The sequence below is a fragment of the Rissa tridactyla genome, chromosome Z, assembly GCF_028500815.1.
Source record: "Rissa tridactyla isolate bRisTri1 chromosome Z, bRisTri1.patW.cur.20221130, whole genome shotgun sequence".
In the NCBI taxonomy this organism is placed as follows: Eukaryota; Metazoa; Chordata; class Aves; order Charadriiformes; family Laridae; genus Rissa; species Rissa tridactyla.
Genome location: NC_071497.1, coordinates 2278007 through 2292557, shown reverse-complemented (window position 1 = coordinate 2292557; position 14551 = coordinate 2278007). Strand labels below are relative to the sequence as shown.

At 39.0% G+C, this 14551-nt stretch overlaps 1 protein-coding gene across 2 annotated transcripts in view; it reads right to left on the bottom strand.

The window, feature by feature from the left end:
• Positions 1 to 235: 235 nt before the first annotated feature.
• KIAA0825 (KIAA0825 ortholog) overlaps positions 236 to 14551 on the bottom strand; it is a 256654-nt gene continuing 242338 nt past the window's right edge. Inside the window, exon 22 of one of the 2 annotated variants that reach the window (XM_054184952.1) lies at positions 236 to 4120. In XM_054184952.1, the coding sequence (XP_054040927.1) occupies positions 4006 to 4120 (115 nt within the window). In that variant the 3' untranslated portion in view covers positions 236 to 4005. Of the gene's footprint in view, positions 4121 to 13586; positions 13657 to 14551 lie in introns of those variants that run through there. The other variant, XM_054184953.1, reaches the window with a different exon arrangement.

The following is a 14551-nucleotide window of genomic DNA, read 5'->3' as shown; positions in this document are numbered from 1 at the left end:
TGAGGCCCTCAGTGATGCCCAACCTGTTCAAGACCTTGCATGCTTTTCTTGTACTGCCTGCCTGGCAGCATCAGTCAGTTTAGTCTGCTTCCCAAGTCTTGGTGTCCACAGCCAGAGGAAAAAGCAAGCTCAACCTTTCACATTTCCCAGGCCTTACTCTTGAAATAGTTTTAGAGCTTCTCCTTTCACTTATACCACTGTTTAAAATATGGACAGTTATTACAAAGAAGCAGCTTTGCACCAGCCAGGACCTCCTTGAGATCTATACGCTCGCTTAGAAATCTCCCCATAGCCATCAAGTTGCTCTCCCATTTCATGCCTAATTGGGCAATGGGTCTAATTCCTCGGTCTTGCGACTGTTGCCTTGGAAGTTTCAATAGTGTCTGTCACTAAAAATGATTGCACGTATTTTTAAGGAGTTCCACAAAATAGTTTTGTATCAGCATATAATTGGTATCTTACCGTAGATAAGACTCAGTAGTATTTTGTGAAGACCTCCCAGCTGAGAGGGAAATGGAATATTTCAGTCAGAGGAAGCTAATTGGAAGAAGCCAGCCTCATGCCTACCCTGCACTGCTGTGAGGATGTAGAGATGAATTAGAGAACATCCATTCGCCACCGTGCATATTTCCAGAACAAATAGCTTTGTTGCCTGTGGTGTCTACAAAAGCCCTCTCCTGGAATAAAGCAATATCTACGGGACACTGTTTGTCAGGACAGCAGTCACTAAAAGGCAGGGCTATGTCTGAATGCCTGTCTTTTCCCAAAATTCTCTCTCTCCTGTCTTTCTCCAGTTTCATTACTATTAATGCTATCTCAGTTTTGCCCTGCTTCTAATTTTATTAACTGCCTTTCCAAAGTAGCAAGATGTCAAGATTTGGAGCACTCTGAACTGGATACTGAATAAATGTAATTAGAGGTATTCCATGCCATGAAGTCTCCCATTTAAGCCTGTTTAGTAAAAAGGGTAAAATGTTAAATGAGAATTAGGTGTAAGCATTAATGATAATGCATAGTTACCTAGTTTCTGCTATCCAATCAATTCATTTCTTTACGTACAATAATATCCTTTTAAGCTAGAGAGGACAGCTTTTGCCTATTCAGAAAGGTCTGTTGTCCACAACAGACTTTAATCCTGATTTTTGATGACCTTTGTAGGAGCACTTAACACGGTCAGATTGCAGAAGTCACGCAGCACAGAGCCCACACTGCGGCCAGCAAATCTGGTTCCTGTTGCCGTCATTGATTGAGGCGAAACGTAAATGTGAGATGTTACTGGATCAACAAGCAGTGACAAAGAGCCAGGACATAAAATACGCAAGGAAAACATTGCAGCTTTACGGACCCATCACTCCCCAAAATGAAATTAATCTTAAATCAATTTTAGAACAAGCAGAACTTTTTTAAGAATATAGAACTATTGTTCTATTAAGAAAACCCAAAGAAAGCAGCAACCTATTTCACAAGTGCTCCTGATTTTACACACCTTACCATGTAAAACTGATCAGGTCTTTCAAGTGTCTTTCATTTTTCTTCAATTAAGGGTTTAAGTTTAAAGTAAGCAGTCTTGATAAATTAATGGTGTGTTATTTAGCAATCTTAGTTATACAGCTCTTATTATTACTGTAATTTTATTGAACAAGTGTGAATGTTGCCAAAGTCTCTACTCAGCATAAGTGATGTTGCCAACATGATGTTCCTTTTGTACCCTGAAGGTCAGTTAATAGGATCACTAAATTGCCAACAAACCGAGCCCTGCTATTTCTCGGTAAGGATTGAGGGACAAGTTCAATTTCAGACAGACATTAGCTTGCATTCAGATACTCTAAAAGACATCGTATATGGAGAGAGGTTTGGGTAAGAAAAACATCCACATAAAATATTGTGCAAAGGTTCAGCTTTTATTCAGGCTAGTTATTCTGTCTTGTCAGCTCCACATTGGTAAAGATTATGAATACACTCTTGCTAAGAAAGACGAAATTGCCCTGGTGCTACCCAGTGGGTTCCTGCTGCATTAATTTGGCAGAGAGAGAAGGGAGGAAGGGGCATAAAGAATTTCTTTTTTTAACATGACTGTTTACAGATTATTCCAGAACCAGGTGTGTTGTGAATTTAAAGGATAATAACCAGTTTGGAATAACTCCCCATATGGACATTCCTATTTCAGAGTAAGTGAGGGTTTTTATTCTGGGTTAGCTTATTTCACTTGCAAAGTTTATCCTATTCAGAATAAGTGTTTCCCAGAAGGGGAACTTTTTCACAAAAAGTATTTCAGCCAGTTTCACCGCATAGACAGAAATTCACTTTATGTGACTATACGAAAAGTTAATTATGTACAATAGATTTTGATAAAATAGCAAAGAATATTCTAAACTCCAGCTTTGCATTATTAGTATGGCTCGGAGCATGTGTGCCTCGTTTGTCAGAGTGCCGTGCCTGCCATCACAGGCAATCCCTGTAGCCATGTTTTAAGCCTTATGACCACAACTAGTCTTCAAAGGTGAAATACAAAGCAAAGAAAAATTGTTTTTACCCTTCATCACTTCTTTATGACCTGAAATGACTATACCAGTGGCAGAGGAAAAAGTCTGTTTTATTCTTAAAATAATATTTTTAGCATTTTTGAAGCGCTGGTGCCTCACAGCCCTTTTGTCGATGCGGCGTTGTAACAAGATCTTTGGAGATTTGTAAGATGCGGTGGTCCCCCATTTTCATTTTAAGTGGTCTGATATTTTATACGCATTATGAAAAAAAAAGAGGAATTAAAAGGAGGAAAAACTGCATTTCAGATTGGACCCTACAGCAGCCATCAGCGTTAGGGTTACCCATGATGCTGCTGAAGTCTTTAGGAAAAAAAAAGTGCCTTCCTCCTATTCAAAGGGTATAAGCTATGTCCGTAAGAGCATCTCTGAGAAGATGTGGTGGGAACAGGGATGGCTGCAGCTCAGATTCCAGCCTCAGCAAGAACTTGCCAGGGTCCTTCATCAGGCAGAGGAAAGAGTTCCCTTGGACTTCCAGTGCAAGAAGCAAACAGAAAAAATGAGGGATTATTTCTGTAGAGCTAAGGAAATATTAACCATACCTTCTATATAAAAAACATCATTACAGTAGCCACCTAACTCAGCTATTTTTAGTCCTTAAGCAAGAACTTTTACTGAAAAGAAAAACATTTAATATTTCGAAAATCTGAATGTCAGAAGGGGCTTACTTTGAAAATGAAATTTTACTATATTTATCAGAAATGAATATTGCATTCTTTGTCATTTTCTCTTCCCAGTTCACTGTTCAGATAGTCCTTTGAGCGCTGCCTGTGAATAATTCTTTTAAATAAAAAGAAGCTTCTCAAAACTTTAAGAGCTGCTAAAAAGTTTCTCTCTAATGCATCTTTTAAGCCATAACATACGCTGGACGTCACGTTAGGATTTGCGAGGGCAATAAAGCTGATGCTTGGGGATAATGGCCAAGAACACTCATCATGGAGCAACTCACAGGCAACTGCAGACCTATGGCCTATACCTGTCCTTTTTCATACATTTTGGGTGGTTTAATGCCGGGACTAGCTAGAACACAAGCATCAAAGCAGAGAAAAGGTCCTTGAGTGGCACCAATGTGGGCAGGCTGAGTCTGGCTCCAAATGGTCGACGGAAGCCGAGCGCGGGTGTCTGCTGAGCACGTGCCCCAGGTCGCATTGCTTTCAGAGTGAGTTTTATCCTTTTAAAACAGCTCCTGGTTTGTCATTCCGGTTTATGCCTCCGCAGGACCGAGATGCGCCCTCCTTGTTTTGTGACACTGACATTTGCAGATATTGTTGCTCGTCTTACGCCTGTGTGAACAATTGCTGCCTGGATGGGGTGACTAGACAATAACAGGGGAACGTTCTTTAGTTTAAAACTCCTACTCAAGATATATATTCCCGAGCTTTCTAGTCCTGTCAGTTATAACTAAGCCATTAAGTTAATCATGTTGAATTCAGAAAAAGGTGCTACCCGAAACCTGTCAAAGTAATTATTCTTCTTTATCCTCTGAGGTAGGAGTGCTCTGTGTCAAATAAACATTTTTTAAGTGTTCCACCATAACTTTCTCCTCATCTTCAAGATCTGCACCTTCTTTCATCTCCCACCTGAAAGAAAAATAACTTTTAATTAATTTACATATCTTCAACCAGTCTTGCTAGAGCAAGCAAGTCAGTACAAAACTCATTACTACCAATTAATTGCCCCCCCCCAGCAGGAAGGTACACCAGTTGAGATTGCTGGACCATACAAAATACAACCACCAAAAATCTTGCCCCACACAACTGGCACGGCTGTGAGGCACTTTTGTCTCAAATTGTCAAAACTACCACAAAATCTTACTTATATTTATTACGATAGTACTTTCTTTTTCTGCTTTATATGATGCACGTCGTAGCGTCATATAAAGCCTTGTAAAATGAGCAGAGAAAAGTGGAAGAGCTAACAAGCTCTCAACACTCCGTCAGTTTCCAGTGAAAACTCACACGGCCCTTGACGTCCAACCCAAATATTTAATGTGAATGGTCATCATTCCCTTGCAGTGACAATATTGTGTTACAAAATGCCACAGAACTGACGGGCTATTTGTTCCTTTAACCATCAGGTACACCTGTCACACCAAGAAATAAGCAACATATCAGATGCTTCCCTTCCTCCATGTGAATACTCAATTCTAGTTTAGGATAAAGTCCTATTTACCATTACCACTGAAAAATTGAAAAAGTAAAAGAATATGGAGATGATTTTGATTTTCTGTAGTAGTTAATTAAATATAAACCCTTAAGAGTCACACAGTATTCCCTTGCAGAAAATCAGGATAATAAATGCAGAAATACTGCTGATACATAGCCTGTTAAACTTCGTATCACTCTAATTATGCCTACATAATGCTCAGTAAAGTGGGTCTATCTCTTTTACAAATTTTGAGGATATTTAAGAGTTTGATATCCCTTTAATATTAATCTCTTTCTGTTCTAAGTAGATAACAAAGCGTAGGCTCCCAGTTCAGACCAGCTGAAGACCAAAGGTAAAGCATGAATACTGAATACAGAAATCATATTCTCAAGTATTAAATCCAGTAGATTATAAGTGAGCCATAGGATGATCCTGTAAAGTAGGAGCCATGTAGAGGAGCAGCAGAACAAAACCTGCTTTAGGAAACCCATGTCAGGAGCAATACTTCAATCCTGTCCCCATACTTGTTTGGTCCTCATCCCGACTGTGAAAAGCAGATGCCATATACATGTTTGGAGTGGTGAATAGATCAAAAATGATACAGAACGGTGGGAAGAGCATGTTGCATTCATCATATTTGCAAAAAGAGGACAATCGTCACTGGCAGTAGAGCATGGCATGCACTCTTTAGAATCACAGAATGTGTTGGGTTGGAAGGGACCTCTAAAGGCCAGCTAGTCCAACCCCCCTGCAGTCAGCAGGGACATCTTCAACTAGATCAGGTTGCTCAGAGCCTCATCCAGCCTGGCCTTGAATGTCTCCAGGGATGGGGCCTCCACCACCTCTCTGGGAAACCTGGGCCAGTGTCTCACCACCCTCAGTGTACAGAACTTCTTCCTAATGTCTGATCTAACCCTGCCCTGCTCGAGTTTAAACCATTGCCCCTCGCCCTGTCGCTACATGCCCTTGCCAACATGAACTGTACATAGAACTGTATTTAAGAGCTTACTAAAACCAGAAAAAGAACAAGTGCTCTGTAGTAAAATCTGATCGTTAAAATACAGTTAGGAAAAATATATTCAATGAACATGTATAAATTAGCATATATCCATCATACCTCTACCTTAAAAACTGAATCTGACAACCCACATTACTGCCTGGCGTGAAGAAGTATCAGAACAAGCAAAGCATACTATGAATAAAATTATAAACACCGAATGTCCACGATCAAAGTTTTGCAATAATTAACTTCCTATTAGTCCACTCATGTATGACTACCAGCGTACTTAACCTTATTTGAATCCTAACATTAGGTACAATTAATGGCTGTTATATCTGTCTGCTTTATTCTCTGGTTTATGATATGTTGATAAAATCTGGCTGTATCAGCCCTCAGCTCAGTTACTTTTGCAAACATCCCAGGTGAAGGCTGTTACAGAGGGTGACTGGTTTCCCTTTTTCCTTTTGCTAATGTACCAAGGAGCCTCCTCAAACCTAGGGAGAAGTCGTGCAAGCCTTAATTTGAATTTATGGTCCTCAGAGTCATTCCAAAACACCACTTTACCAGTCCAATTGATTCATTTTAATTAATTTGATTTGTTGCATTATTTTTGAGTAGAGGAGCTGTTTGCTCAGAAGGGTGACAACTGAAAATGCTAAATGGAATACATTCAAAACAGTTATTGCTGGAGGTATAACACAGAAATCTAGCAGTCTTGGCTAATGGAAGCTTAACAATAAATCAGCAGATTCCTTTTAAAGACAGTGACTTCATACTTGTCAGCACATTTCATTGAATCTTTAACGTTAGTGTTGGTAAAAATCTTCAATGTCATCCAGTTTGGACATTCTTTAGTGTTCACTTTATAACAAGTTATTACTAATACATTACATTATCATTTTATCAAAAAGTAGTCTATTTTTAAAGCATTTAAGCAGGTCCAATGAGGATAAGAATGTCTTCTATGCATTTGCTTAACAGTATCCATGAATTAAAGATCTATGAAATGAGCTTGACAAACACCCGGTCCCTCATCTAATTTAGAAATTTTTCCACACTTATGCTTAAAGTCTGGGGACAATATTGTTTTTTAAAAGACTACTGGACAGTAGGCAAGAAGACCACAATGTATTCGCGCTGTTCTAAATGGGCTGTGAAATCAGGTGTTTGTGTTCAAGTGGAAAAAAAGTCGACATTTACTATTCAAAAATTTGTCCAAAATGGAGCATGTTTTTACTAGCATATCTACAACGTGTGATAATTGTTTTGGCAATAGTAATTGGTACAAATCCAACTAGCCAGTTCAAGTAATGTGAATGTGAATGAAATTACCAGCACGAATTACTTTCAAAATGCAAGCTTCATCAGCTGAACAGCCAACCTGCGCACCTCTGTGGTTTCAAATTATTAGTAATGTAACTCTTAGAGAAAATTTCCAAATAGATAGGTGGCATATATTTTTTTTTCCTCTGGCTTTATCTTAGACTATTAAATAAAATCAGCATTTCTAAAGGCTAATGGAATTATTTGAACCAATCCATCATATCACTATCTACATTTTGCTTAGCGCTCCTATAACCATAGGAAGATGACTCCGAGAGTCCGGAAAGCTCAACTTTCAATATATTCTTCATATTTAAAAGAAATCATATGTTTAGAATAAAATTCCATCACCTTTCTAATCTGTAGGGTAGTGTTGCATGTTTTCAGGCCAATAGGCCAATATTACTTATGTACTTACAGAATTAAACATTTGAAATATGTTTTCAAAATATGCTGAAATGTCAAATAATGTGGATGATAATGCAGATGTGTTCACCTGAAGTGAACTGCCTAAAAACTTTTCTCTGTATGCCGTTCCTTTCTGTGTTGCATGTGGTTGATCAAAGGAAAAAAAAACCAAAACCCTAACAGTATGTTTTTCAGATAGATCCAGCAAAACACGTCAGCACAGATAAATACAGGAATCACTGAAGTTTTCTGCTGGTCAGCCAAGACCTCGGATCATGAGGTCAAAGAGGATAACAAGCACTGGGAGGGCTTCTGTTTCTCCTCATAAATATGAGGCAAGAGAGGAAGAAGTCTTGGCTTGCACATCCACAAGCTAAAAGAGTGCAAGAGGAGAAGGATTCAGTGCCCCAGGAAGATCTAGTGATTCCAGCTCAGGTTTCCTTATCACTGTATCCATGTGCTATTCTTGCATATAATTAGCATCAATACATCCATTAATATAAATGGGTATATAGGACTACGTTTTGTGATACTTTTGTCTTTCCACTATAGTGAAATATAAAAGGTAAAGGAACAGTAAACATCTTTGCAAAGATGCAGAGGAAAATATTCTTCTCTGCATCTTTTAAAAAGGATACCGGACATTTTAGCAGGGCTGGATTGCATACATGGTGATACATTTGCTGCTGTGATTTTCTATTGCAATAGTGCATATATTTTGTAAAAAAAAGACCTATTCCCATGAAGGCACCTTTTGAGAACCATAATAGATACTCCATATTACATTTAGGTGCTTGTTACAGATCAAAAGGAAGTATAGGCAGTTGACACCAAAGCAGTAGTATATAAAATCAGAAATAAACCACATACAGTAGTATGCGTATAGGGATTGGAAGACCCAGGGAACTGGAAGACCTGGGGAGCTACCGGGTGGTCATCTCTGTGCCCAGCAAGGTCGCAGAGCAGATCCTCCTGGAAACTCTGCTAAGGCACATGGAAAGTAAGGAGATGATCAGTGACAGACAGTGTGTTGTCACTAAGGGTAAATCGTGTCTGACAAATTGTGTGGCCTCCATGATGGGGTTACAGCATTGGTGGATAAGGGAAGAGCACCTGACATCATCTAACTTGACTTGTGCAAAGCATTTGACACTGTCCTGCATGAGAGACATGGATTTGACTGATGGACCACTTGCAGGATAAGGAATTGGCTGGATGGCCACACTCAGAGTTGCTGTCAATGGCTCAATGTCCAAGTAGCAACCAGTGATGAGGGGTCTTCCTCAGGGGTTGGTACTGGGACCAGTACAATTTAACATCCTTGCTGTTGACGTGGATGTTGGGATTGAGTACACCCTCAGCCTCATTAGCCAACAACAAGCTGTGTGGTGCGGTCGACACTCTGGAGGGAAGGGATGCCATCCAGAGGGAGCTGGACAGACTTGATAGGTGAGCCCATGCCAACCTTATAAAGTTCAACAAGGCCAAGTGCAAGGTCCTGCACGTGGGTCGGGGCAATCCCAAGCACAAATACAGGCTGGGCAGAGAATGGATGGAGAGCAGTCCTGAGGAGAAGGACTTGGGACTTTGGGGTGTTGATTGATGAGAAGCTCAACATAAGCTGGCAACGTGTGCTTGCAGCCTAGAAAATCCAACCACATCCTGGGATGCATCAAAAGAACCATGGCCAGCAGGTTGAGGGAAGTGATTCTGCCCCTCTGCTCCGGTCTGGTGAGACCCCATCTGGAGTACTGTGTCCAGCTTTGGAGCCCTCAGCACAAGAAGGACATGGACCTGTTGGGGCAGGGCCAGAGGAGGCCACAAAGATGATCAAAGATGCTGGGAGGGCTGGAGCCCCTCTGCTGTGAGGACAGGCTGAGAGAGCTGGGGGGTTCAGCCTGGAGCAGAGAAGGCTCCGAGGAGACCTTCCAGCCCCTTCCAGTCCCTAAAGGGGCTCCAGGAAAGCTGGGGAGGGACTCTGGAGCAGGGAGGGGAGCCATGGGACGAGGGGGGAGGGTTTTACACTGAAAGAGGGGAGATTGGGATGAGATCTGAGGCAGAAGTTCTTTGCTGTGAGGGTGGTGAGCCCCTGGCCCAGCGTGCCCAGAGAAGCTGTGGCTGCCCCATCCCTGGAGGGGTTCAAGGCCAGGTTGGCCGGGGCTTGGAGCAACCTGGGCTGGTGGGAGGTGTCCCTGCCCAGGGCAGGGGGTGGCACTGGGTGGGCTTTAAGGTCCCCTCCAACTCTAATCATTCTACGATTCTATGATTACCAAAAGTGACACAGATTTTACCTGTAGCAGATTGCCAGATTTTAAGAAGTTTCATTAACAAGATTACTTTAATAGATACTCTTTGATTAATTACTAAATTTTTTTATTATAGTTCATTAGTTATAACACATGTGTAAAGATTAGAGGGAAAAATATGTAAAAAATTATAAGGAAGAATAAACATGAACAAAATTGAAATAAAATGTAAGAATACTTTTCACCTCATATGCATTTTGAATTTGAAAAATCTCCTTATTTGTATTATTTGAGGGACTAATTATGCCCTTTTTTAAAACTTATACAAAACAATGTCTAAAAAGTGAACAGTTCACAGAAAGGATCATCCTAATATAATATTTTACGTATTGCTAATAGTGCTTATGTAGTATTTTGATATCTATTGAATTTCCTAATGTCTTGAAAAACATTACACCGCACATAACTCTACGGAATTAAGAAAAAAAAGAAACCAATGACACCATTGTTATTTCCTATGGAAAGGCTAATATGTTTTTGTTGGCAAATAATGAAACATTAACTGTACAGCTGTACATGAGGTGGCTGAAAATACGCATTTCCTTATTAACAGATATATGTAATAGTTGCTATGTATCAAAAAATAGCAATGTATTTGATGCTGAGCTAAGAAGATGACATAATTCACATCTAATCTAAATCAGACACAGACAGTGCCATTCAAACATCCTAACATGGGTAAATATTCAGACTTCAAGCACCGCAAGCTCTTAAGCTTATCTATTTTTAATGTGGTGAATTACCACTGGAAAGCTTTACAGACACACTATTTTCAAGTGCAGTTTTGATAAAAAGAGTGAGCACCAGTACAGAAGGTCTTTTTTTTTTTGCCAAGTATTATGAAAGAAGGAAAGAGTGGGAAAAGAACACAAAAAAGGTGCTTAAACTTAGCTTATGTTCCCTTTTATCTCTATGTGATTTAAGAATTGTTTCATGTAATTTACATGAAAACATTTTCCACATATTCATCCTCAATTTCTTCCACAAACTGTTTTGCTGTAATTTTCTAACTTCTGTCTAAATGCACTTATTTGTAAATAACGCTATAAACTGAAGGAGGCAAAAGAAAGCAATAGTTTGTGCATAAACAACTAATTGATGCAATTTTGCGAAATTGAGATGAAATTCATCCCATTGTTTAATAGGTGCAGATTTTCCGCACGGGACTTAACCCTAATATGAGCTGCCAGCTGTGGCCTATTCTCGTACGTCGTGTGCTTGCAGCTGTGGAGCCCTCCCGGCTCAGTCGGTCCTGGGGTCCGTCTCTGTTTCAAGTGTATTTTTCACATGCAAGTGCTTTCTGTAGCCTTTTAAACTTGAGCAGACGTGAAACGATCAATTTCATTTTCTTAAAAAAGGTCCTCATACATGTCCTTACATGTGCTCCTTGTAGAATCGTTATGGTAAATATTATTAGCGGCTTGATGAAGATGAGACAGACCCTTTTTTTGCCAGCCGTTGACAGAGAAATAAGAACGTGACAAAGCAGGCATGGAGCAGAGACAGGTGTTTGGGTGTTTTGATGTTTTAGTTTTTGCCTTTTGGAACCTCCACACCAGTTACAAGCCATCATCACGCATCCTACTCTCATACCTGTGCAGGACCGTCACTGAATTCAAACACCCTTGTTTGAAACAACCGTTATCCCTTTGTACGACATTACATTGGCATATTTATATTCCATTTATACCATATATAGATAGAAAATATGTAGACTTTGGAATTTTTGTATAGATCTTGAGATTTCTTATGATAAGCCAATACATTTAAATTTAAATTTACAGGTAAATGCATATTTTAAACCAAACTAATCTTATACACTTAAATGTATTAGAATACTGCCAATAAAGTCAGTAGTGTTCTCTACACTGAGCTGCAATGGGTAGAGAAATCATGCACTTAAATAAAATATAGTATCTTGCTACCAGCTCATGGAGCATTTTAACGATTTACCTTTTTGCTTCCCAGCGTTCATGAGAGACACAGCTGTGGATTAAGCTCTTGCAGGCAGTGAAACAATTGTTTCATCAATGTCTAGCATGTTATACTTCACCACGAGACACGAGATCTCAGCAGCTGGTACCTTGTTTGCCATTTTTAAGTAATAGAAGAATATACATCTCTGTAAGTTTCACTTCATATTTCAGCTGTAAATGCACTTTTTGTAACATGAGAAATCATAGACCGTGAAATGCATTTTACATCTATGTGGGATGGCCAACTACATCCAATATTTGTCCATAATCTCCAGTTCGGAAAAATCTTTCCATTTCTACGTGGGGTAATGTTTTATTTTTCTAATGGTAGTATTAAATTAAAAGGGAAGTCTCTGGTAGTTTATCAGACTGCTTTTGGTTAAAATAATTTATTAAAGACTCTGACTAACATTTTAACTGCTTAAATATTAGCCATTCAAAAAAGGTCTGCTTTGTTTCAGTCATTTGTGTAGTAATCTTCCCAGATTTTTTAATCTCTCTTTAATCTATCTACTAAACACATACTCCCCTGCAGGACACGAAAAAAAGAGGGGGGTGGGCAGCCACCAAATACACAACTACTGCCCTGTTGAACAAGACCCAGAGGAACAATGTGATGCATTTAAAGGTTCTCGTAGAGATATTCACCCTGAAATCACACCAGCTGGGACAACATGTCTATGTCTACCCAATGCAAAACAGTTCACTTGTCTTTCTTCCTCCAAAAGAGACAATATCCCCCCACAGTGGAAAGTTCTATTTCTTTCAGGACGATCTATGTGAAAATCAGTGTCCTTCATCATATTCAGAAATAAATTAAACCTGAAAATTTCAATACAATTTTGCCAAATTCCTCTCTCTTACATATACACAAACACCATGAAAAATGCCCTTCCAGAATTTTCCCAATCAATAAAATGAATTCATTTATTTCCTAGAGGATATGGAGGAAGACGCCGTGAGAATTATTGTTTATGTTTTTAATTATCTATATGCCGCAAGAATGGAAGCAAGGGAAAAAAATGAAAGGAAGACAAAGCTATAAGGGATCAACAGAGTTATGTTCCTACTTCCAAAGAGCAAACCAAAAGAAGAGAGAGACCGTACTTCAACGTGCTGAAGAAATCAGTACATGGGAAACATTTTGGAAAGTATGTCATGAGAAGAGAAGAGAAGAGAAGAGAATAGAGCTCTGACTCACAGGTTAACCTGTCCCAGCTATGAAGTTAAGACATTAGAAGGATATTTAAGAAGTTTTGAACTGAAATAGAAACTTCACAACCGTTGGACTAAAATGATGAAAGACCCTTTTCCAGGGCGAGAAGACAGCTACGAAGGATGTTGTCAAGGGCAGCGGAAGGCACACAGCAAAAATTTCAGAAGCTTTCCAGCTGCAATAAGAAAGGAGAGGTAGTATTTACCCAGCCTCCCTGTTATTGGTGTTTGCTGTCCCACATCCTTGAAAAACGGTGAATCAAGCCTCACAGACACCAAGCCATCAGTTACAGACAGTGGGAACATGCTGTAACAGGATGAAGCTTTCTCTTAGGTCTTTTTTTAATTTAAACTTTTTCGTTCACAATATACACCGTAGAAAATAGGAATGATCTATATATATCCTCAACATTTCAGTTGGTTCTCTTAAAAAAATCATTAAGTTAAATTTCCATTTTTCAGTGCATTCTTACAACTCCTTCTTAACTGCATAGCTTTAAATAATGGACATTTCAGAGAATTAGGCTCATGCTGTCCCAGCTTTGTTGAAGTTGTCACCGCGTCTTTTTCTGCAGATAGGCCAGTCTGTTAGGTTTCTGATGTCTCTTTAGTTTTATTTTCAGTTTTCTGAGATTTCTTGTTTTATACACAACTTGTATGCTGCTCCTCTGGGTCCAACGCCACATACATCACAACAATGTTGATGTCATAGTTAGTGTCTCAAAAATCGGAAAGATGCTCTTAATAAAGGTTTGATAACATATTTCAAATATATATGCATATGCTATACCTATATATATACATACATACATACATATACTCATGCAAGTAACAGAGTAATGATCCAGGCATCCAAGAGGGCGGATTTTTAGGAAGAATGGGATCGTTAACACTATGTCTAAGCAAAGTGCTTGGAGGTGAATATTCAAAGCATTTCGTATTTTCAATAATTTTAAATGACTTGGTAATCATCCTATGAAATGAATTTAATTATTTTGAGCATTAATGCAATTTTTCAAGAAAATCAAGAGGCCCAACTTCACAAAAAGAAGTATCTTATGATCACAGTGCTGGCAACATTTCCATTCAGTAAATGCAGGTTTTACCTGCATATGATTACGTGGTGGAGCTTAGGAACCAAAAATGCATTTACTGAAAATATCCTGCTCTTCAGCTCATGCACTACTTGTTCCCTCTCTTCACCCCTCCCCTTTTTATTTCAATTTACAAAGGCTTTCCATAATGAATGTTGAAAACCCAATGTAAATACTTTAAAGGATTAAGCTTTCAAATGTGGTTACTCTGGCATATGTATGTTCCATAAATACAAACACAAGCTATATCTGCTGAGAAATTATATTTGATAATTTGACAGCTTTGTGGCTTAGGAATATAAAAAATTCATATTTTGTCAACAAGAAACCTCCTCCATTTGTTAAGAAGGGGCTACTATGATAGCATGGAAAGATGAATATTTTGAAAATACAGATTATTATGCGATTAATATAATCCCCTACTTTTCTGAATGCAGGTATTTAAAAAAAAAATATTATTTTTCTTTCTTTTAAAAGAATCACACTCAATTCGTAACACGCAGAAAAAAAATGTGCAATCTAAGCAGAACATTTAGGGGAG